Source organism: Myotis lucifugus, unplaced genomic scaffold (genome assembly GCF_000147115.1).
Source record: "Myotis lucifugus unplaced genomic scaffold, Myoluc2.0 scaffold_157, whole genome shotgun sequence".
Lineage (NCBI taxonomy): Eukaryota > Metazoa > Chordata > Mammalia > Chiroptera > Vespertilionidae > Myotis > Myotis lucifugus.
In genome coordinates, this window is record NW_005871205.1 from 449247 (window position 1) to 474493 (window position 25247).

Consider the following 25247-nt stretch of genomic DNA (forward strand, 5'->3'; position numbering starts at 1 on the left):
GATGAACTTTGAGGACATTTATCCTAAGTGAAATAAGTCAGCCATAAAAAGACAAATACTGTATGATTCTACTAATATGAGGTACCTAGAGTATTCAAATTCAGACACACAGAAAATAGGGACTGGGGGAGGGAGGAATGAGGGGTAGGTAGTTGTTTCATGGTTACAGTTTGTTTTATAAAATAAAAAAATCCAGAGATTCTTTGCACAACAATGTGAATGTACTTATATACTGAACTATATACTTAAAAATGGTTAAGATCGTAAAGCTTATGTTATGTATATTTTACCAAAATTAAAAATAAAATTAAAAAGTCAAGAAAAAGACAACAGAATAAACCCAAGGAAGAAAAATAAGAGCAAAATGAACAAAACAGACAATAAAATTAACAAAGGTAAGAACTGTGTCTTTGAAAATACAGATGAAATATACAAATAGAAAAAAGAAATAAAAAAATAAAGGAACAAGTAAACATTAGGAGTGAAAAACAGAATATAACTTCACTTCCCAGAGATTAAACAAGTCATAAAAAAGTATCATGAATAACAAGCTGAATGGACAGTCTTAGAAAAATGTAATTTATCAAAACTGATTTAAGAAAAAAGAATAAAAATTGTCTCACAATAATTTAAGAAATTAATTCAGTAGTTTAAAATTTCCCCTCAAAGAAAGTACTGAACCCAGATGGTTTTATTAGAGTCCCAACTTGGAATCAATATATAATTCCAATACTATATAAACAATGCAGAGAACATAAAAAGATAAGCTCCCTAATTAATTTTATACAGGTAGAATAATCTTGATATGAATACCAGGCAAGCATATATGAGAAAGGAAAATTACAAATCGACCTTACTGCACATAGATTCAAACATCCTAAACAAAAATGCCAGCAAATTTAATCCAGCAATCAATTTTGACAACAGTATGGTCATTAACAGAGAGAAAGGGGGGTGGGGAGAGGCAGAAGAGGGTAAAAGGGGGGATAAATGTTGATAGAAAGAGACACACAATCCAACATACAGATGATGTGTTATAGAATTGTACACCTTAAATCTATATAATTATATTAACCAATATAACTCCAATAAATTCAATTTAAATAAATAAATTATACATTCAACCAAGAACAGCCTCAGAAATGGAAGGCTAATTTAATTACTAGAAATCAGAAAATAATGATAAACAGTATAAACAAACTAAAGAAAGAAAAATTATACAATAACCTCAAAGGAGATGGAATAAGCATTTAATAATGCTCAACATACATTTAAGAATTTTTAAAAGTAGCAATCTAGAAGTTAGCTTCCTTAATTTAATACGAATATTTATTTTTAAAACTTACCAACACTGTATGTAATAGTGAAATGTAAAAAATCTTTCCTTTTAAGATCAAAAACAAGACAGTGGTGGCCAATATCATTACTCCTATTCAACACTGAAAAACCTCAGTGGGTTCACAGAGAAAAAGAAAATAGCTAGAGAGATTGAAAATTAAGAAATAAAACTGCAACTGTTTACAGATGATAGAAGATCAATACAGAAAATCCAAAAGAATCTAGAGATAAGTCATAAAAGTGATGAGCTGCTGGATACAAAGACAAAATACAAAAGACAGTTACACTGCTATACAAAACAATCAGAAATGCAATTTTAAAAAATACCAAGTACAAAGAGCAACAAAAAATTCTAGGAAAAAATCAGACAGTTGATGTATAACTTATTTATATACTGCTAAAATTATAAAATGTAATTGAAATGAATTTTTAAAAGAGAAAATAGAAAGCCATATTATATTCTTAAACAGGAAGCTTCAATATCAAAATGATGTCAATCAATTCTCCCCAACTTGATTCAAAGACTCAATGCAATACTATTCAAAATCTCACCACCATTTCTCAGAAAATCAAAAGCTGATTCTAAAACCAATATGAAAAAGCATTGCCATGACTTTTCCTGAAGAAAAAGGTTTGGGAATTTACCATACTTGATATTGACTTGCTACAAACTATAATAATTAGGATAAATAATCCAATGGGTTACTGGGACCAAGACAAATAGCAAAATATAGAGCCCAGAAACTAATCCCATGCATATAAGGAAACTTAATTTTCAACTGAGCAAGCACTGCGGATCACAGGGAGAAGAATGGACTACTCAATAAACAGGCTGGAACAATCAGTTACTTGTTATCACATGGAAAAAATAAAAGTGGATCCTTACACAAAAGAAAGTCCATGTGCATTAGAGACTTCAGTGTAGAAGTGAAAGCTTAAAAAAAAACTTTTGAAAATAACAGGGAAATATTTTAATGGCATCAAGGAAGGAAATGACAAACACCAAAAATAAAAAAAACACAAATACTAAAATTCTGATAAATTCAGCAACATTAAAATTAAGAACTTCAATCACTAAAAGATACGTAAGAGTCAAAAATCCAATCAAATGGAAAGGATATTTGCAACACATGCAAATATCAACAATAAAACATAAACCATATAGAAATTACTATGATTCAATCAGAAAAAGTTAAACAAGCCAAGTAGAAAAATGAGCAAATACATATACAGAGATAGAGAAGTAGACAGAAATATAGATATATATAGATATTTCACAGAATAAGAAACAAACACTTCATAAATATCTGAAAAGAAGCTGAACCTCATTGGTAGCCAAAGAAATACAGATTCAAATTACAATGATATACCATTTCTTACCCACCAGATAGCTAAAAATTAAAAAGACAGACAATACCAAGCATTGGCAAGGACGCAGAGCAACAGAAACATTTATACATTGCTGGTGGGAGTGTCAACTGTTTTGATCACTTTAAAAAACAAAACAATTTGGCATTACCTAATAAAGCTGAAAAAGCCCATATCCTTCTTCTTCTCCAGGATATATACTCTAAAGTCCTGCACATGCACAAGAGACATGTATAAGAATGTTCATAAGCAGCATTGTTAGTAATAGCAAAAAACTAGAAACAGTCCAACTGCCCATCATTCATAACATGTATAAATAAACTGGTATATTCATATAATGAAATACTCTATTGCAATAAAGTTGAATAAACTACATACAACACCATGGATGACATGAAAAAACAAAGCCTGATGCTTATAAAAATAAATTTACAGTATTATTCCATTATATAAAGATAAAAAACAGGCAAACAAAACCACACATTTTTTGTTTGGAGAGAGATACTATAAAGAAAAAAAAGAGGGAAATTTTTATTTATTTTTTTTAATTGCTTAAAATATTACAAAGAGTAATACATTTGTCTCCTTTTTTCCCCCCTTGACCTTCCCCCAGCATCCCCTACCCCCCAGTGTCTTGTGTCCATTGGTTATGCTTATATGCATGCATACAAGTCCTTTGGTTGATCTCTTACACCCCACCCCCCGAGAAATTTTTAAATACAATTCAGGGTAGTGGTGAGGGAATAATAAGAAAAGGAATGTGATTTGGACCATACAGGGGTTTACAAGGAATTGGTAACATTTTATTTCTTAATCTGAATTTAGATTGACAAGTATTCAAAGTATTATTATTTTTTTAAATATATTTTATTGATTTTTTTACAGAGAGGAAGGGAGAGGGATAGAAACATCGAAGAGAGAGAAACATCAATCAGCTGCCTCCTGCACACCTCCTACTGGGGATGTGCCCACAACCAAGGTACATGCCCTTGACCAGAATCGAACCTGGGACCTTTCAGTCCGAAGGCCGGCGCTCTATCCACTGAGCCAAACTGGTTAGGGCCAAAGTATTATTTTTAAACTATAAGCTGTACAAACAGGCTTTATATATTTTTGTATGTTTAAGTTTTAAAACACATTTTAAGTCATAGATAAAAAAAATACTAGAGAATACATGCAAATATATGCTTCCTGACACACTGTAAAAAATAGGTGGGGGAATAAGCAAACCCAGAAACAAACTAAGTGTTCTTCTATAGTAGAAATAGATAAACTGACATTTATACAATGGAGTATTATATATGGAGTTAAACTGAATCAACTAAGTGCGCATGTATAAATAGGGATCAAATCTAAAAATGTAATAGGTTTTAAAAAGCAAGTATACAGAATATTTACAGTATACTTTTTATGTAAAAGGTTACTATAATTATTTTATGGACACATACATGTGTAATAAAAGTATAAAACAGGGCAGAAAGTATAAAACAGGGCAGGACACATGTATGTGTCCCTAAAATAAGCACCAGAGAGGAGAGAATTGGATCAGGGAAGAGAACAAAGAGAGCTTCAACCATCACTATAATCTTTTGCAAATTAGAAGATTTATAATTTAAAAATATATATCCTCTCCCAAAAGAAATATATGGAAATATTCTTCCTTTTTCCCTCCCTAACATATACCCACAGAGAGAGAGAGAGAGCAAATTTTGGAAGAGTAAAGAAAAACCTTGCCACTTGGTACTTGCCACTATCTCTCAAGCTGGTACATTCAAACTTTTAGCTCTTGCTTTTAAAATAAATATCAATTTAGCATCTTTCAAGGCATTAAAAGTGGTTTTCAGTGAAAAATATCTCCATAATATTTCAGTTCACACTCAATACAAATACCCAAAGCTGTTAAATACTTCTTGCTACTCCTGACAACCAATAATCACAAGTTATGCTTTTCTAATTTAATAGAAATAAAAAGAAATAAAAACGTATCTACAGAAGTTGATCTATACTAAACCGAGCTGGACAAAGATACTTTGATGAAATATTGCATATAGTAACATTCCTCTCACTAATATGAACATAATTAAAATGCTTTATTTTTATTTTAAAACTATGATTTTCCTAAAACTCTTGATCCAAGAACTTCAACATTAATGTTAAAAAAAAAAAAACAACAACAACAGCCAAATGCCTAGGTTTCACCAGCCTTATGTAAAAGATACTTCCCCTGTCTTAAGGAAATTTGGTCTGATTCTGATTGACTCAATTATTACAAATAAATGACTTCTTTAAGTCTCATGTTTTTTATCTTCAAAAGAGATGCAAATTTTGCATTCTATTGCATAATATAGCCATATTTGTTTAAATTTTAAAAATCTTTTTTCTAAAATAAATTCAAGTAAACCATGTTACAAAAAGACTACCCAAAATATGCTTTATTCAAAACTTTAAAAGTACATAGTGACACTAGCAGCCCCAGAACTCCAAGGTAGTGTTTACCCACCAAAACAATTTCCCCCCATTTTAGGCGGTCATCATTTTAGCTAATAATTTAAATCTCATTCAATTGTGAAAATTATTTTCCTAACACAATTCTTTAAAAAAACATCAAATTTCTAAATCACCCTTTTCTAGTTACGTGAAAAAATAATGCAGTTGATGTTAAAAATGAAAACAGATATCCAAATAGTAGAGTCCAAATAGCCAAAGCTGCATGTCTGCTGTTTACCTCTGGGATTCAAATTTTTAAGAACATATTAACAATTAAATATTCTAGCACAATTCACAAATTGTAAATCTTAATTAAAAACTGCAGAAGTCAGCACAATCAGTGAAGATTCCAATCCAGGCTTACTTCCTTCCTGAGGCTGAGAAAACAGTTTGTGAATGGCAAAGATTCTCTGTGCTAGTTGTAGCATGGTATTTAAAACAATCCCAAACTCATCACAGGGAAGGAAGAGGCTTTTCATGTAACACAGTTCATGCACCTGTCACTGTGCTTAGTTTGCAACTAAGCCTGAGATACTTGGTCATGTACTAATGGCCATTTGTTACAAGAGGCTAAATGAAAGAATTTCATTCATTAAAAAAAGAAAGATACAGCTCAAACTAAACTTGGACTCATCACAAAGAAGATAAAGCCTACAGAAATTTAGCTTCTAGGGTTGATTCCTATAGACTTCATATTGAGATGACCCACTATTGTCTACTTTTAACCATTTCCTCCCTATGTAAAAATGATTCCCTTATAGTCAATCAGGAAAAAAAAAGTTGATGTTACAAAATATATACTTCACATAATACATTAATCTTCAATTTACCTGAAAACTAATATGCAAATGAAATTATAGAGGTGGAAATGCTCTTCGGTCCATAAGCAAGCAACAATTTAAGAACATAAGCAAGCCTGGCTGGTTTGGCTCAGTGGTTGAGCATCGACCCATGAAACAGGAGGTCATGGTTCAGTTCCCAGTCAGGGCACATGCCTGTGTGCGGGCTCCAAGCCAAGTAGGGGGGCTGCAGGAGACAGCCAATCAATAATTCTCTCTCATCACTGATGTTTCTCTCTCTCTCTCCCTCTCTCTGAAATCAATAAAACCGTATTTTAAAAAAAATTTTAAATAACATAAGGTAAAATTAGATATTTGAGCCAATAGTCCTCCTTCAAGCAAAATTTTTAAAAAACTCATTTCACAGCAAAAGAAATGCAGGAATGGACTATGGGCCTTGGAATTCACTGATCTTACTTACTGCATACCCTATCACCCGGTGGCAGCTAATCTAATAGAATAATAGAACGGCCTGCTAAAAACTTGGTTACAGTGCTATTGGAGACCAAATCCTCAAGTATATCCTTTGAATCAAGAACCAGTATACACTGTTTTCTCCAAAGCCAGAATACATGTGTTTTAGAATCAAGTGGTGTAAATAGAAGTGGTGTCTCTCCTTATTATCCCCAAAACCCCATTAGCATAACTTTTGCTTCCAGTGCCCTACAGCTTTGCAATCTGCTGGTTTTGAGGTCTTGGTTCCCAAGGAAAGAATGATTTCACCACAGTCCACTGAATTAGAAGTTGAAACTGTTTCATGATCACTGTGCCATTAAATCAAGATTTTCAACCTCAGCACTACTGACATTTTGGACTGGATAATTCTTTGCTATTGGAGGCTATTCTGTGCATTACAGGATGCTGCCCTCTACCTAAAATACTCGGGACATTGCCATGTTCCCTGGGAGGCAAAACTACTCTCAGTTGAAAACCACTGCAATAAATCGATAGGCAAAGAAGGGGGCCATTTGATTAGCTGATATAATTCATATGGGTAACTTCAAAGGAGATACCGGATACTGCTACATAAGGAGGACAGGGAAGACTGCCTGGAACCCTGAGGATTATCTGAAATATCTCTTATATATGTGTGATAGTAAAAGTTAACAGAAAGAAAAACACAAAGCAGGACCATTTACGATTCATATTCGTCACTAATGAAGGTTTGGGTTACCCCACCAGCTAAGGTTCTGATGAGGGTAAAAGAGAACATGGAATGGGCAGAAGAATGTAGTTATAAAGATGAACTCCAATCTCTCAACTAGTTAACTGAAGCAAAGTCTATAGTAGTTATACATATTTTCTTCTTTGCTTACTACAGAATATTGTGTGTGAGTGTACAAACCAATTTCTTCTATCTTCTCAATATATTATACACATTTTATTAGTAAAGGTTAACTTTGCAACTAAGTCTTTAGGTAGCAAGATATTCAGATGAGACTATGAATTTGAGGCATAATTAGCACAGCCTAGAAATGGATGTGTGAATGTCACCCAGAGATGGATACAATGAATATTGGACCTTGGCTCTTCATTTTGGGAAGAGACTAAGGACATCTTCATTTTAACAAAAAAAGACTTTCATTTTCTTAGATAAAAGTATAGAGTGTTTGCATTTTGTACACAAGATCAAATATCTGTATAGACATGTATGGCTGCTAAGTAGCCAAAGGGGTGGACTGTGCCAACTGCTAGGATGCGTCTCTCATCTCCACATCTATCCTTCTGTACTTTGTTTTCTAGTGGTGGGGCTACTATGCAAACTCCATTTCTCCTTTGCCAGCAGGCTCCTTGTTATTAAGGCTCTACCGAGGGTACACCAAGGTACTGTAAGACTGGAGAAGGGACAAAGGACATGATTTTTCCTGTTTGCTTCTTGTTCCCATCAGCAGCACCCCAGCTGAATTTTTCTTTACAATCTAATAACAGAAAGAACCCTTACATGTATTCTAGTTTCTAGAAGTCCAGCAGAGAACCAGACTGTCAAATATGTTAGCTGACTTCTGTGATATACAATCAAAATTATTGTTAAAAACAAACAATCCCTGGCTGGTTTGGCTTAGTGGATAGAGCGTCGGCCTGCAGATTGAGGGGTCCTGGGTTCGTTTCCGGTAAAGGGCACATGCTTGGGTTGTGGGCTCGATTCCCAGTTGGGGGCGTGCAGGAGGCAGCTGGTCAGTGATTCTCTTCTCATCACTGATGTTTGCATCTCTCTCTTCCCTCTCCCTTCCTCTCTGAAATCAATAAAAATATAAACAAAACAAAAGCCTTATGGTCTCATTAAAAGCGAACAAGATCAATAAGCAAAAATCAATGTATTTCTATATATTAGCAATCAGAAACTAAAATTAAAAAATAGTATCTGCTAACGTGGTAATTCTCCCAAAACTAATCTAGGGTTTAATACAATCCCTCACAAAATAGGCTTTTCTACTGAAATAGAAATAGACAAACTGATTCCAAACTATACATGGATATGCAAAGGATCTACACTAGCCAAAACAATCTTGAGAAAGAGCAAAGTTGGAGAATTTACAATATCTGATTTCAGATTTACTGTAAAGCTATAATAATCATCAAGGCTATGTGAACTGGCAAAAACAATAAATACAGAATCTCACTAAGTACAAAAATTAACTAAAAATTAGTCATAGACCTAAGTTGTAAAAAATAAAATAAAATTTCTAGAAGAAAACATAAGAGAAAAATCCTTGTGGTTTTGTGTTAGACAATGGTTTCTTAGATATACTATCAACATTATCTTTTTTTAAAGAAAAATTGATAAAGTGATCTTCAGCAAAATTAAGAACATCTGCTTTCAAAAGACTTTGAGAAGAAAAAAAGCTAGAAACTGGGAGAAAATATTTGAAATCACATCTCATAAAAGACTTGTATTCAGAATATATTATAAATTCTCAAAACTTAACAGTAAAAATAAATCAACAAATTTTATGGGCAAAGATTTGAATAGACACTTCACCAAAGAAAATATTCAGATGGTAGATAAGCACATGGCAAGCCGCTCAATATTATTAGTTATTAGGGAAATGCAAATGGAAACCATAATGATATACCACTTCATACCCACTAGGATGGCTATAATTAAAATTTTTAAAAAGAAAAGTAAGTGTTGGCAAAGATGTGGAGCAACTAGAATGCTCATATACAACAGTGAAATGTTATAATCACTTGGAAAACAATGATTGGCAGCTTCTTAAAAAGTTAAACAGGGAGCCTTTGCAGTGATTTGGGGAGCCTAAGGAGCAGACATCTAAGTTCTTGGCTCCCCTGGAGAAATGAGGACTTGACTCATCCCCAGGATGGACCCTAAATTACTCCTTATTGTCTAGGACAGTAGGGTCCTGTCCTCAGGAGCTGGAACTTTTTGTTGCTCCTTCACTTCCCAAAGCCCAAAAGAGAAGTTGCACTGGGCAGGCTATTTGTGGGATTGGGGGAGGGAGGTGTCCCAGGGGAGGGAGGCCAGAATCCTGGTCTTAGCTCTGCCCTGAGTGGCCTTGGACAAAGCCCTTGCCCCCTCTCTGGGCACCCTTCTGCCTGTGTCAGGTTCTAATGTGGAGTCTGAGAGCTTTCCCCACCTCTCCCAACTGACCGCCTTAGGTCTGTCCTCCCTAAGATGACCCCTCCAGCTACCACCCTTCTCTGAGGGTCTGGCATTCACTTTTCCCACCTCCTCCTAGAAACTTGAGGGTTACTTTTGTACAAACTCTCCCTAGTCCAGGGGACTCTGATAGCAACAGGACACACTGGGTCATCCCCTCACCCTACATCAGGCACTTTATTGGGTTTTAGTGAGATGGGTTTAACCCCTGCTCTTCCGGAGCCTGTAAGGGAAGATTAAAGGGCTTCCTGGAAAGGGCTGTGGAGAGGGGTCAGGTAGAGGAGGAGGAGGCCAGCATCATACTCGGGTAGGGGTTTGGGGCCAGACTTGGTTTTGTAATGATTTGTATAGGAATAAATGCACCTAAGCTCCAATTTAAAAAAAAAATAGTTAAAAATACATTCACCATATGCCCCCACCATTCCAATCCTTCGTATTTACTGCAGAGAAAGTCATGTACATGAATCTTCACAACAGATTTATTTGTAATAGCTAAAAACTTGGAGCAACCCAAATATCTATCAACAGGTAAGTGAAAAAAACAAATTATGATTTATAGACTGAGCAAAACAGCTCCTAGGGATGGGATAAAGATAGGAATGAATTATGGGAGCTGAGCTGGAGGAAACGTTTTTGGGTGGTAAGTTCATTATCTTGATTGTGGTGATGTTATCACAGGCTTGTAAGTATATAAAAACTCATCAAATTGTACATTTTAAATGTGTGCAGTTTATTTATTGTATGGCAAGTTTACCTTAATAAAGCTGTAGAAATTCTATTATTCTAGAATAAAAAATAAAATTCCTAAAATGAAGTTCTAATAAAATTCCTAAGACCGGATGGGTGAGAGCAATGTTTTGTATAATTATTCATCTTGGGTGTACATTTATTCATACCCAATTGTATGCTCTTCATTTTTGCCTTTAATTTTACCCTTCCACTTGAGACATTTCCCTTCTGTCTAAAGAACTCCCTTTGGTCATTCTTTTAGAGAAGGCCTGCTGATAACTAACTCTCTCAGCTTTTGTCTAAAAATGTCTTTATTTCTGAAGGATATTTCTGCTGGAAATAGAATTCTAACGTGGCAGTTTTTCCTTTCAACACTTTAAAATGTCTTTCCATTATTTCCTAGTTTCCACCATTGTGTTCAAAAGTCAGTCATCAGTTATATTATTGTTACTTTTAAAATAATGCATCTTTTGTTTCCTTCTGTTGCTTTTCAGAGTTTCTCTTTGTCTCTAGTTTCAAAAGTTCAATTAACATAGCATAAGTGTACTTTTCTTTGTATTTATCCTGCTTAGGCTTTGCTAAACTACTTGAAACTGTGGGTTAATGTCTTTCATCGGTTTGGGAAAACATCTTAACACTATTACTTCAAATATTTTCTTCCACACTAATCTCTCTTCTATACTTCTGAGTCTCCAATTACCCATTATTTAACTTTTTGGTGTTCTGCATATCTCTTAGGTTCTCTTGCACCTTTTCCATTCTTTTTTTCTTACTGTGCTGCAAATTGGATATTTTCTATTGACTTATCTACAAATTATTTAATCTTGATTTCTGTTTTGTGTAATCTATTAAATCCATCCAATGTGTAATTAATCTCAGATACTGTGTGTTTTTGTTGTTGTAGGTTTGTTGTTTTTAATGTCAGGCACTGTACTGAGCCCTAAGAGTAAAGCAGTGAACAAGACAGAATAATTCTGCTCTCATGGAATTTAAGTAGTGTACATTCAATTGACCTGTTTTGCCACTTTTTTTTTAGACAACCAAGAACAGTGCAAGAAGTGAAATGAGGTCCTGCTAATTAACATATAAGTAAAAGACCATAAGCAATCAAGGTTGTGTTTTTTATTCCTTTCTATGGATTTCAATTCTGTATAGAAATTATTCAATTTTTCATCCATTTTATGCATCATTTCCTAATTTTCCTTTAGCATATTAAAGTCTTTGTCTGCTAACTTCAATTTATCTGTGGGTCTACTTCTATGGTTTATGTCTATTCTTGATTATGGGTCAGAGTTTTTCACTTTATCAAATTTTCAGAAATTGTTCATTGTATTCTGGATATTATATATGAAAGAACTTCAGAAACTCCAGAATATGTCTTCCCAGTGAGCGTTCTCCATTTATTCTTTAGGCAAAAGGGATGAGGGAGGTTGATCATTTCAATCCACTCAGGAATTGAACTGTGTGGGAGCTCTTCAGCAGTTATAGTAAGACTCAGTTCACCTCTGGTTCATCCTTTTTCTTTAGTCAGTGTCCAAAATCAACAAATGTCAGCAATCTCCTTCTCTCCTAACAAAGGGCTTTTCTATCTTTGGAATTTTAATTAATCTAGTCCTCATTATTTCTACAGTCCTCCAATATTTTTTAAAATATGGTCTTAAAAGTTCATCCAGTTTTTTCTATTTGTCATAGTAGTATAGATGACTGTGCAGTGACTTACTAAATACTACCCAGAAACTAAAGCCTCCTTGCAACCCAGCTTTATATCAAAACTAGAGGACCGGTGCACGAAATTTGTGCACGGGTAGAGTCCCTAGGCCTGGCCAGCGATCAGGGCTGATCGGGGCCTTTCAGCTGCTGGCCAGGACCTTCCTTCTGGCTGCCAGCCAGGGCCTCCCTTCCCCAGCTGCTGGCCAGGACCTTCCTTTGCTCCACACCGCCCCCTGGTGGTCAGTGCATGTCATAGCGAGCAATCGAACTCACAGTCTCCTGGTTGAACTCCTGAGGGGATAATTTGCATATTAGCTATATATATATATATATATATAGAGAGAGAGAGAGAGAGAGAGAGAGAGATTGATATATCGATATATCGATAGATCTGGGGAGATTTTTAAAACTACAACCCATTTTCCATACCTCTAGAATAGATAGATGTTTTGTGGGTCCAGGAAATCTGTACTAAAAATCTTAAGCAATCTGGTAAAGCTGACATATCTAAAGAAACTAATGTGCCTGTACCAGTTGTTCCTCCTCCCCCTCCCCCAGAGATCAGTATATATAAAGACATTTAAGATAGAACATATGCTATATACAATGGACAAATTGAAAGAACAGTATAAAAATAGTTAAGAGTTCAGAATAACTAAAAACATTAAAGATAACATGTTAAAATAAATATTTAAAGGCTTTTAAAACTATATTAAGAAGAAGAAGAGGAGGAAGGTTACAAACCACTAGTTAGAGTATATGGTATAATACCAACAGGAGATTAAAAGCAGAATTACTTGATTCAATTTTATTTCTAATTGTTTTAGCAGAAGACAAAATGATTTCAAATTTGAAAAGAACATTGCTGAGAGCCATCAGAACCCTTAGATAAAGCTTAAAGCTCCCACCTGCTTTATCTGAATTCAAGTGTACATGAACTACTCCAAAGGTACAGATGAAAATTTAGACGTGTGATAAGAGAAATGCCGTCAGTGAACTTTGAGAAGTCGTGAATTTACATAAAGTACCTTTACATATATTATCTATCTTTGATTCACACAGGCCCTATGAAAAAGAGCAGATAGTGTTATGTCCCCTCCCAGCCACCACACAAACTCTTCAAAATATTAGGAATCTAAGGCACAGATAGCTGGCCTTGACCAGGTTAACTCATTTTTCCTTTTCTTTCAGAAAATTAGGACTCAAACTCAAGTCTTCTGATTCCTAATTGAGTATTGTTTTCATATCACACAGCTCTTAAAGTCAGCATGAGTTAAGAATAAGTCATGCTGTGGATGGACCTAGAGGACATTATGCTAAGTGTTAAATAAGTTAGAAAGAGAAAGACAAATACCATATGATTTCACTTATATGTGGAATCTAATGAACAAAATAGAAACAAACTCAGAGATACAGAGAACAGACTGACAGTTGTCGGGGGGTAGGGGGGAGTTGGGATGCTGGGTGAAAAGGGTGAATTAAGCAGTACAAACTGGCAGTTACAGAATAATCACAGAGATGTAGATTACAGCATAGGGAATCTAGTCAACAATATCGTTACAACTATGTATGGAGCCAGGTGGGTACCTGAAGCAGCAGAGGACCACTCTGTAAAGTACATGATTTTCTAACTTTGCTATACATCTGACATTAATACAAAATAATATTGAATGTAAACTGTAATTGAAAATTTTTTTAAATATCAAGAAAGAGCCCTAGCTGGTTTAGTTCAGTGGATAGAGTGTCATCCTGCAGACAGAAGGGTCCCGGGTTTGATTCCGGTCAAGGCACATGCCTGGGTTGCAGCCTCGATCCCTAGGAGGTGTGCAATGATTCTCTCTCATCACTGATGTTTCTATCTCTCTCTTCCCTTCCCTTCCTCTCTGAAATCAATAAAAATATTTTTTTTAAAAATTTTTAAAGAAAATGGATAGGAAAAAAGTCATGCTGAAATGAAATGATAACTGGAACTGCTTCACAGTAATGGAGAGGTGCTGGGCAGAAAATGGGTAGAAATACAGATCAAATAAAGCTGAGTAGAAGCTGGGTAATAGGTACATGGGGATTCATTTACAATCATCTCTCTACTTTTGCATACACTTGAATTTTTTTATAATAAAACTTAAAAAACAAACATGCACATATAATGCCAATTAATATTATTTGATTGGTTTACTGTACTGGTAATAAGATGAATACCAAAAATACAGTGCACCTGAAGCTCAACATTTTTAAGCCTTTTTTTCCAGGTCTCACATAACACCCTCATATCAAAAATATCGAGAGAAAAAATGAAAAATGGTATGCCTGAGTACTGACCAACATTGCACCAAGAGGCAAACAACCAGAATGAGATGTCTTGAAATTATGTGCTATAAGAAATGGTCGAATGTATGACATTTTTCAGGGGGGAGAGAGGAACAACCTATGCAGTACTTAAGATTTGTCTTCAATTTTTAAAAAAATATTTTTATTGATGTTTAGAGCGAGAAAAAAAAGAGAGGGAGAAAGAGAAACATCCATGTGAGAGCACAACATCGATCAGCTGCCTCCTGCAAGCCCTCACCAGGGACAGAATCTCCAACCCAGGCATGTGTCCTGAGCAGGAATGAACCAGCACCCTTTTGGTGCACGGGACAATGCCCATCCAATTGAGCCACACTGGTGAAGGCTGTCTTCAACTATTTTTAAAGTAAAAGGACAAACTTATTCCGAAGAGTCATAGAGGACAGAATTAGGAACAATGAATAAGAGACTCAAGGAGGCCAAATCCTGCTTTTCTACTCTTCCCCCTCTTCCTTAAGGATCATGACTCATGTGGTGCTACTAACAAACCTTGTCATAGTCACCTACCAACTTTCTAGATATTTCCCCCCATCATCTAAATAATTTGTCTCTTGGCTCAGTTTCTCCTCTACTTCACCATCTACCATCATGTGGGTATCATCTAGGGCAGTGGTCGGCAAACTCATTAGTCAACAGAGCCAAATATCAACAGTACAACGACTGAAATTTCTTTTGAGAGCCAAATTTTTTAAACTTAAACTATATAGGTAGGTACATTGTTATTAACTTAATTAGGGTACTCCTAAGGCTTAGGAAGAGCCACACTCAAGGGGCCAAAGAGCCGCATGTGGCTCGCAAGCCGCAGTTTGCCAACCATGGATAGGTTAATGTTGCCTGATAAAATACATAACTCCCAATTAAATCAAACATGAGTAATTTTTTTAGTGTAAGATATCCATGCAATATTTGGGAAATACTTACACTAAGTTTTTATTCATTGTTTATCTAAAATTCACATTTAACAGGGCATCCTATATTTCTATTTGCTAAACCTAGCAACCCTAATCTAGGTGATTTCAATGTCAAGGTGGAGCACCTATCCAAACCCTGATCCTCAACCTTCCTTGATCTCCTCAATTCTAGTGACTTTGACCATAACAAAGATATGGTCTCCAAATCCAGATGTGTCTTTAACATTGCTCAATATTGTTAAGTGTCCTTAAATGGCCCACTCTCTCTCATTTACTCCAACAGCTATTATGAATCAAATCCCTTCTTTCTTGCCCTAGCTGGTTTGGCTCAGTGGATCAGTGGATAGAGTTTCAAGCTGTGGAAGGGTCCCAGGTTTGATTCCAGTCAAGGTTGTGGGCTTGGTATGCAGGAGGCAGCTGATCAATGATTCTCTCTCATCATTGATGTTTCTATCTACCTCTTTCTCTCCCTTCCTCTCTGAAATCAATAAAAATATATTTTAAAATAAATAAATAAATAAATAAAAATAAAACAAAAATCTATTCATTATAAGACTCAAAAGTTTTGCACTGTCAGATCATATTTCTCCTGTTTTATAGATAAGGAAATAGCTCAAACTTTAAGAGATTTACATAATATTGCAAAGGTAGTTCATGTCAGGGTAGTAACCAGAGCACAGGTCTTCATTGATCTCTGTTGCCAAAAGTTGACCAAAACAAAATCTATCTCTTCCATTCCCAACTGAAAATTCAGTTATTAGAAGCCAAAAACTGAAACATAACAGGAAATACAAAAATGCTTCTTTTTCCCCCCCTCAGTCCAAAAGGAAGGAGACCTGCCTGGACCTAAAGACAAAACATTTCCAGCCCTGACCTGGGACAGAAGTAAAAGGCACTGGTAAAGACGGGAGAGTTGGGGAGATACTCCAAAATTCTAGATGAATGATTTGAGAGGAAAAGAAAAACAAATGCCCAGGAATCCAACAGGACAAGGCATTAAGTACTACCAAAACTTTAAAAGTTGCCTCAAATTTAATCCAATCCTAAGTGGAATGTTCTTAAAGCATGAAAACCAACTTTACAACAGTGGACTCTGAAATGCCAAGATAAAATAATAAAATAAATACATAATCTCATATTTATAATTGTACATTCCTAGTGGTGTTCTCAAGGTTTTATTCTCTTACCTTCAGGATTCAACTCTCCTCACCTAAAAATCTGCAGTGAGTATAATGTAATGTTATAAAACTAAATAAAAGGGGAACAATGTTACAACTTCCTCTACCCGAAAAGCTTTGATAAAGTGAAAAAAATGATAAATAATGAAATCAAGGATATAATGTTCAAAACTCATTTCTATGTCTAACACATGACCAATCAAAAATGATTTCCAGATACTCTGATCTCGTCTTTAAGTGAAGAATCAACAATATATTCCTCAATTTACATATTTATACTGTCAGAAAATTCAGATTTCTTTGTAAAGCTCTACTGAAAAGTTACTGCTCTAAGGATTGACACCCACGTTCTAGTTTAAACTCATTACTTACATGTCATATGATTGTAAACAAATTATTTTGCCTCTCTAGTTTTTCCTCATGCAGAGTAGAAATAATAACAGTCAATAGAAAAAATACTGCACAGGATGATAATCATGGTAATAATTTTTATGACTAATTTGACAGCTTCCTTTCATGTAAAAGATTCGTACCTAAGACACAAAACAAGCCCATGATGTGAGTAGGGCAAGAATTATCCCCATTGTACAGATGAAGACATAGAAAGCTGAAGTTCAGAGAGGTTAACTGACTTGTCCAAGACCACATTGAATGGTGCACAGTCAAAAGCTCTTACTATCCAGTATACTGCCATCACAAACCTAGGTGGTAAGAGCTATTCTGTCGTGCCCTCACTTAAGACTGTTATGAGCCACAATTACCCACAAGGTCATTATCTGGGTATAAAACTATGATTAATAATAAGCTAAATAAAAGTCCTTTAGATAAATTTCTAAAAGTTCCTCTATGTATTAAATTAACTTCATGTCTCTTGCACTAGATACAGCAGCCTGCTTGGGGATGTGAAGTAGAGGGAGGGGAGAATGTCATTAAAAAAAAAAAAGTTAAGTTCTCTGAAATTCAATAGGGTAAGACACTCAAAGCTATAAAATATAAGTAAGAGCAAGCAACAGCTTATAGGCTGTAGTGACAACACTAAGCCAAACCCAAAAGAGTGCCAGGCTGTGGTTTAAAGAAAATATGCAATCTGGAAGTTTGCACCTCAAGTTACTGCTACTGCAAAGTAATTAGTACTGTTTATAGTAAGAATATGTAAAATTTTAGAGGATGATTCCAATTCTTCATTATAATTGGATGGAATTCCACATTAGCATGGGGCTTTCTTGTCTCAACAGAAGCTCAAGGCTCAAAAGCCATACTCAGAGAACCAAAGAACATAACTATATATCACAAGCATATAACACTTGAAGTGGTCAAATATGCATTCACCTAAAGAAACTTTAATGGCTGCACTATCAATTTCAGTTATTTATATTCCACAACCTGAGAGTGCTCTGTTTACTGAAGGTTCTACCATAAAGTATGACAGAGAAACGTACAAGTTACTGAAACCTTAAACTTAATTCACAGTTACTACAATATAAAACACTTTAACTTTTCTATTCTTCAAGGTCAAAACAAACTTTGTCTCATCTTTCTCTCTCCACCCCCAAGAAAATGGGGTATTCTAAAAGATGTCAGACGAAATAGCCAATGCTTTTATAAATACAAGTCAATTATCCGCAAAGAAAGACCTTAAGATGCCCATATTCTACTTCAATATTGATTCTAAGGCTTTTAACAGTTTAAGCTGACCACAAATCTCCCCTTCTACTTCTTCTATACAACACTTTCCTCCTTAAACTTCCTTTAAAAAAAATTAGCCTTCTTATATACCTCTTGTCCCTTGTCTTATACACACACACACAGAACCCCCAATGAAGAACAGATTGAGGCCTAAAGAACACATGTGCAAAACACATTTTTAATAAATACACTGCTCACCCTTAAAAGCACAGTTGTTATAATGCAACAATAGAGTCTATATAGAACCTCATAACACCAAATTTGAAAGGCTAAAACAAAAAAGCCCCATACCAATAATAATTTAAAGAACAAAGATGCAAAAATAAGGCATGGTTACTTATTATATCACTAACCTTTCCTGTAAGGACAAAATTCTCATGCTAAACATAATAATAATGATAATAATGATGATGATGATGATGTAGATTTTAGAATCTAATTTCTTATTGGTCAAAAAGTCAAATAAAAAGTGTAGGCATATTTAAATCTAATGTAACAACTGCTGGCCCAATTCACAGAACACCTTAAGACAATTTCTATTACATTTCCCAAGCTTGAAGACCCATATTATATAATACGTATATCACAAATTAAAGGAAAACATATAGGTTGTGGACATCCACACATATTACATAAGGATCTGTTACCATGATATGTTACCCAAGTATGTCAGTGAATGCTAAAGTAAAGTATGTATCAGCCAAGGTACATAACAGGGGAATATCCAGAGATATTAGCCCTTATTTAGTAAAAAAAAAAAAAAAAAAAAAAAAAAAGTATAAATCTTACATTGAATAATTTGTTTTTTCAAAGTATTTCACTTTCATTATCCTATCAGACCATTGTAAAAAATATCCTTATGTAGAGACTTATCACTAAAAATGACAAATCCAAGATCTCAAAGATAATCAGACCTGAAACTTCATTCAAAAAACATGTTAGCTCTGGGGGAGGACATATAAATATGTGTAAGTTCCTCCTTAAAGTTAAAATACCACTTAACTTTTAAGACTTAGGCCATTATAAAAACTAAATCAAAATCTGGTTATTTAGTAAATATAGCAGAGACAAAATTACTTATTTTAGCCATTCTACCTTTCAACCAGTAATTGTATGAAAAACACTGCATCAATGAATGACTCACTGTATGCTCATAAGTGTGCTGAGGACTGGAGAGACTATAAGACAGTTCTAATAGAGGCTTCTTGCTTTTCAGAAAGTTTACACTCTATTTGATAAAAAGATAAGAGAAAAGAAAACAATGCTAAACTGTGTTCAACCAACCCTCCTGAGGGAAGAAACCTTACCGGGTGGTTCTGCAGAACCCCAGGTGCCAAGCACACCAAGAAGTGAGATTGCAGTGAGTTTAGTGCATGAAGACTTCTTGGAAAAAATGAAGTTTGAACTGCCCACTGAAGGACAGATAGGAATTAGAACATCACAAAGGAGGAATGAAAGCATTCAGGGGCCGTCATAAATGAAGGCTGAGAAGCAGAAATAAGCAGAAGAGACTGAGCCAGCCTGCCTGGAACATAGGTGCATGCTGAAGCATAATGAGAAAAAGCTTGGTAAATTAAGTAGGGTCAGCTCCCAACAGACTGATGTGGCTCAGGGCGATGCTGTTAAAATATTAAAAATCATTGAATATTTAAACTAGAAAGAAAACCTTAGAGATTTTTCTAAACAATTCTTTTCCGACAGATGAGGACATCTAGGATCCAGAGACTTAGAACAGAGGCAGGGAAAAAGCAGAGCAAAACTCAGACTCCCACCCAGTTTCATGATAGGCAACATAATATGATAGAGAAAACACATCTGTCCAAGAACCAACGAGAACATCGATATATGAAGATCTGCGAGCACACATACAAGACAGCATTGTCTTGGGAATTAGGGGAAACTGGCTTCCAGGGGTAATGGAACACCACAGTGGCATTACAATTCAGCAAAACCACTGTTTGCCAGAAGGAATCACTTTCAAGAAAACAGCAATCCAGAAGAAAAGCAGAGGGAGAAACTAGTTTTCAGAGAGTTATAAAGGAAATGGGCAGATAAACAGTAGAGGCAGCAAGTATCTACCAACAAAAGGAAGAAAAAGATTGAGCCATAGAAAGTTATAGGACTAACCAAATGTTTAAGACAAAAGAAATCTTAGTAAGTTTGAAGGTGAAGAAAAAGATCACAGAGAAAGACTGAATTAGATGCTAGATAAAGGGACTGGGGAACGAGGGCGCACAGAGAACTAATTGAGGACCAGTTGGAAGAAATGTTTTTAAAAAGATGAGGTCCAGAATAAAGAATAAGCATTTTTTCTTACTCACAATATAATACCCTTTGCCGAAAGAGTATTCATTTTCAACTACTTTGTAAGGCCTTATATAAATGGCAGACCAGGCTTTAAGAACAAGACTAGGAGATTTTTTTTTAATCCAAAACTGCTTCAAAGTTTTACAAATCTATCTATTTGGCCAATTAACATGTGCCTTGTAACTTCAAAGACATTTGCCAATCATTTATACTTTAAATATCACATATTCAAAGAAAATTCCGATTAGCATTCAATTTACAACTACTAATATGCTATTATAACAAATAAAAAAAATCAGATTTATTCTCTAATATGTTATGTTTTGGTGTTTTTTTATATACTGTTTTTACTTGATGAGATATGGAAAATATAAGTGCTTAAATGAACATATTTATAACACATTATTCGAGGGTATCTTTTTTAATTTCTTAAAAACAAAACCAGTTTTGTTTCATATAACCAGTTTTCCTTTACTCCCTTTCAGAATCAAAGCTCCACAGAGACTGGTGAGGCATCTAAGGAGGTTCTAATTGTTAAGTACCCAAGGCAATGAGCCACAATTTAAAAATACATACCTAGCCCTGACTGGTTTGGCTCAGTGGATAGAGCGTCGGCCTGCAGACCGAAAGGTCCCAGGTTCGATTCCAGTCAAGGGCATGTACCTTGGTTGCGGGCATATCCCCAGTGGGAGGTGTGCAGGAGGCAGCTGATCGATGTTTCTCTCTCATCAATGTTTCTAACTCTCTATCCCTCTCCCTTCCTCTCTGTAAAAAATTAATAAAATATATTTTTTAAAAATTAAAATAAAAATAAAAATACATACCTAAAATTTGCCTATTTCAACTTAGAAACTTATTGTTCAATACCATAAAGGCAGGTTAAGGATAAAACAGATACATTCAGCTTTCTTCCTGTCCACCTTTGCAACTGCCATTTCCCTAATTGGTTAAGAATGGTTCAAGAATGGTTCAACTTAGACCAGTAATGGCGAACCTTTTGAGCTCGGCGTGTCAGCATTTTGAAAAACCCTAACTTAACTCTGGTGCCGTGTCACATATAGAAATTTTTTGATATTTGCAACCATAGTAAAACAAAGATTTATATTTTTGATATTTATTTTATATATTTAAATGCCATTTAACAAAGAAAAATCAACCAAAAAAATGAGTTCGCGTGTCACCTCTGATACGCGTGTCATAGGTTCGCCATCACTGACTTAGACCATAAATATTAGGTGTAGGTGCAATCCCAGCAGGTTACAGGAATTTTATTTTACACACCTGGAAACAAGGATTTGAGCTCAAAATGTCAAGATGAGACACTACCACTTCTTTTAACTGGGTCTACTGCACCAAGTTGCTGAGCAATGCCCACTAAAATACAATAATACAGCCCGGCCAGTGTGGCTAAGTGGTTGAGCACCAACCTATGAACCAGGAGGTCATAGTTCGATTCCCAGTCAGGGACATGCAGTTCCGATTCCCAGGTTGTGACTCCATCCCTAGTAAGGGACATGCAGGAGGCAGCTGATCAATGATTCTCTCAGATGTGTATGTGTGTCTCTCTCTCCTTCTCTCTTTCTCTCTGAAATCAACATAAATATGTTTTAAATAATACAATAATACAGTGGCTAGGAATACATTTCTGCTTTAATCACCACCAAGTATTCCAAGGCCAACCAAAACACCAATTCAAACATAAACAGAGTTGCCATCTTTAGACCTGCACATACTCATTAGCTCAGTATATACTGTCTTCAGCTATAATAAAAGGAAGCAACTTGATTCCCTCTGAACCCAACAAAACAAAGTCTATACAATATATCCAAAATGTAAAACTTTTAGAAATATTTGAAACATTTAAGACTCTTATACAAATAATTCTCACTATATGCAGAGCTTTTTCTCCCCCTCAGTAAAAATGTAAACTCTTGCCAGACCAGCATGGCTCAATGGTTGAGCGTTGACCTATAAACCAGGAGGTCACCGTCCAATTCAGGTCAGTGCTCATGCCTGGGTTGGGGACTCCATCCTCAGTATCGGGTGTACAGGAGGCAGCCAATCAATGATTCTCTCTCATCTTTGATGTTTCTGTCTCTCTCTCCCTCTTTTCTTCTCTGAAATCAATATAAAAATAAAAAATTAATAATAATATTTTTGCCCTGACCGGTTTGGCTCAGTGGATAGAGCGTCGGAATGAGGACTAAAGGGTCCCAGGTTCGATTCCGGTCAAGGACATGTACCTCAGTTGTGGGCACATCCCCAATAGGGTCTGTGCAGGAGGCAGCTGATGGATGTTTCTCTCTCATTGATGTTTCTAACTCTCTATCCCTCTCCCTTCCTCTCCGTAAAAAATCAATAAAATATATTTTTAAAAAATTAATAATATTTTTAAATGTAAATTCTTCTCTCCTAACTATACTTAATGCATTATTTTTTTAATCCTATGGGATAATCAGAAAAAATATCCCTGATTGTCCAGCATTCAATACTTTTCATATTGAGGCTCTTGTTATTAGGTCTGCTACCTGACCTTGAGAAGTCAATCATTTAACCTCTCTCTGCCTGAGTTTTCTCACTTTCCCAACTCAAGGTAAACTCCAATTTGAATTAAATATTTATTACTTCTAAATAAATTAATGTATGTATGTACCTTATAGTAAACACTGAAAACCCTTATACTTTTGCATCTCAAAGTCAGTGGGCTTTAACCTTGTAAGAGAAAAATATGAGAAATAAAGTTGTCCTATGTATTTTTCTCTTAATTACAACATAAGGAATATATAAAAAATGCTTCTGTTTAAAACAGTTATGTCCTGAATTTTTAAGATGATGGTGAGTTTGATTCCACAATATTCACAACAAAGCAAACAACAAAGCCTACGGTCTTTTAACACTGGGGACAAAAAGAAAAAAATATTTTCTTGCATTACTGACCATATAATGAAAATCATTCCTCTTTTGAAATTTAGAAAACTATATTTTTCTTATGTAAGCCTAGAGATCAACAGGTTAGAAGTAAAGAAATAAAGTTTACAAATTGGAGACAAAATTTTAATTAAAAAAGAATTAGGAACAACTGTGGTGTGAATCCTTCAAATTCCCGAATCCAGATTATGCGGTCTACAAGGTTCAGCTTTGACCTTCTTCTATGTGCCTTTTAAAAAATTACACAGAGAAAGTCTTTTCTATCAAGTTTTAAATCTAATGCTCTGTCAATAATATCCAATATATGCGGTAACATTTTGCTTCCTCAAATAGATTAGTAGTAGTGCAGCTGGTTAGATGCTTTTTGGTCTGGAAGCAAAGGGATGGGTGAAGCAAGTCCTTCAAGTCTCTGACAGCTTTATAATTCTATTTTATCTATGTAGTTTCTTCTCAAATTTCTTCTCTATTCCTCTGCCTATTCCCAAGTATCTTTTAGCTAGGTCAGAAACACTATGTGTCCTGTAAGGAAATGTTTACGGATCAAATAAAAGTGGAACCCACCATTCATTCAGCTCCCATAATCAGTTTTATGACAAAATAGATTGATTCGATCCTAAACAGTTCCCTCAACACAGAAAGCTCGCGGTAGAACTGCAGCTGCAAAAAAATGCATCCCTTTAGACCATCCCCAACTACCTACAGCAACACAAAGTTAAACGAATCCCCATTGACAAAAGGCTGCGTGTGCATTCATTCTGATCAGCCCTAGGGTTGACTGTGTGAAGCTCGGAAATAAAAAGGCACCTCCCCAAGCTATGAAAAAAATTTTTTTCCATCCCACATATTCTCAATGAAAGCTCTCTTGTCAACCAAGAGGTGAGAGTTAAAAACAATAACAAAACACTAGCAGAAGGACGGGCTCTCGGAGCACATCCCAGCTGTCTCTGCTCTCTGTTGTCAGTGGCTCAGCTGCAGTTTCCCCACTTTGCTGACACCCTTCTCCCCTGACTCCCCAAGAAGCTCCCTCAAGAAAGCCATCTTCACATCCTCAGACCGCTGGCAAAAATAAAAGGGAAGAGACTGCAATTACCAAGGAAGGAAAGACGGGAAAAACATTTCAGAAGCAGGAGGGATCGAGAGCCACGATTTACACTGCAAACAGCAATGGAAAAGCCAGTCTTGTCTCGGGAGGATATGGGGGGCCGCCCGTGTGGGCATCAGCAACCGTGCCCTGTGTGCGCGCTGGGAGCTCGGGGCAGGCTGCGACGATGGGGCAGAAAGTAAGCAAACCTGTGCTCTCCCTGCTTTCCTCCACTCTTCCCCCTCCGAGAGAGGAAGCTGAAGAAACTGGGGGAGGGGTGGGGTGTTCTCCTCCTACTACAGGGGGTACACACGCCGGGCCTTGGGGTGCCTTCAGCTGCTCACCCCCAGTTAGGAGGTCCACTGAGGGAAGAGGAAACCCCTCAATGTGACCCACCTCCGTTCAAAAAAAAAAAAAAGAAAGGGGGGAATGATTAAATCCAGATGGAGAGTCCCAGAAAGCGCCCCCAGGTCACTCATCCTCCTGGGCGAGCGGACGCGCTGGGATAACAGGGACGGAGGGTCCGAGGGGGGGCAGCGGAAAGGCCCACTCCCCGACTCCGGGGAGAGGGAGCCCGAGCGCCCGGCGGCGCCCTCCGTCCCCGCACTTCCCCCTAGGCCACCCCACGGGTCCCCCTTCCTTTCCTCCCGAGCCCGAGGTGGCCGCGGGGGAGGCGGCGGCTCCTTCCTCCCCCCGCCCGCCCGGGTCCCCACCCCAATC

At 36.1% G+C, this 25247-nt stretch overlaps 1 protein-coding gene across 1 annotated transcript in view; it reads right to left on the reverse strand.

The window, feature by feature from the left end:
* NF1 (neurofibromin 1) overlaps positions 1-24753 on the reverse strand; it is a 230024-nt gene extending 205271 nt beyond the window's left edge. Inside the window, exon 1 of the mRNA XM_023759565.1 lies at positions 24008-24753. Within this exon, the coding sequence (XP_023615333.1) occupies positions 24008-24010 (3 nt within the window). The 5' untranslated portion in view covers positions 24011-24753. The remainder of the gene's footprint in view (positions 1-24007) is intronic.
* Between the last annotated feature and the right edge of the window lie 494 nt (positions 24754-25247).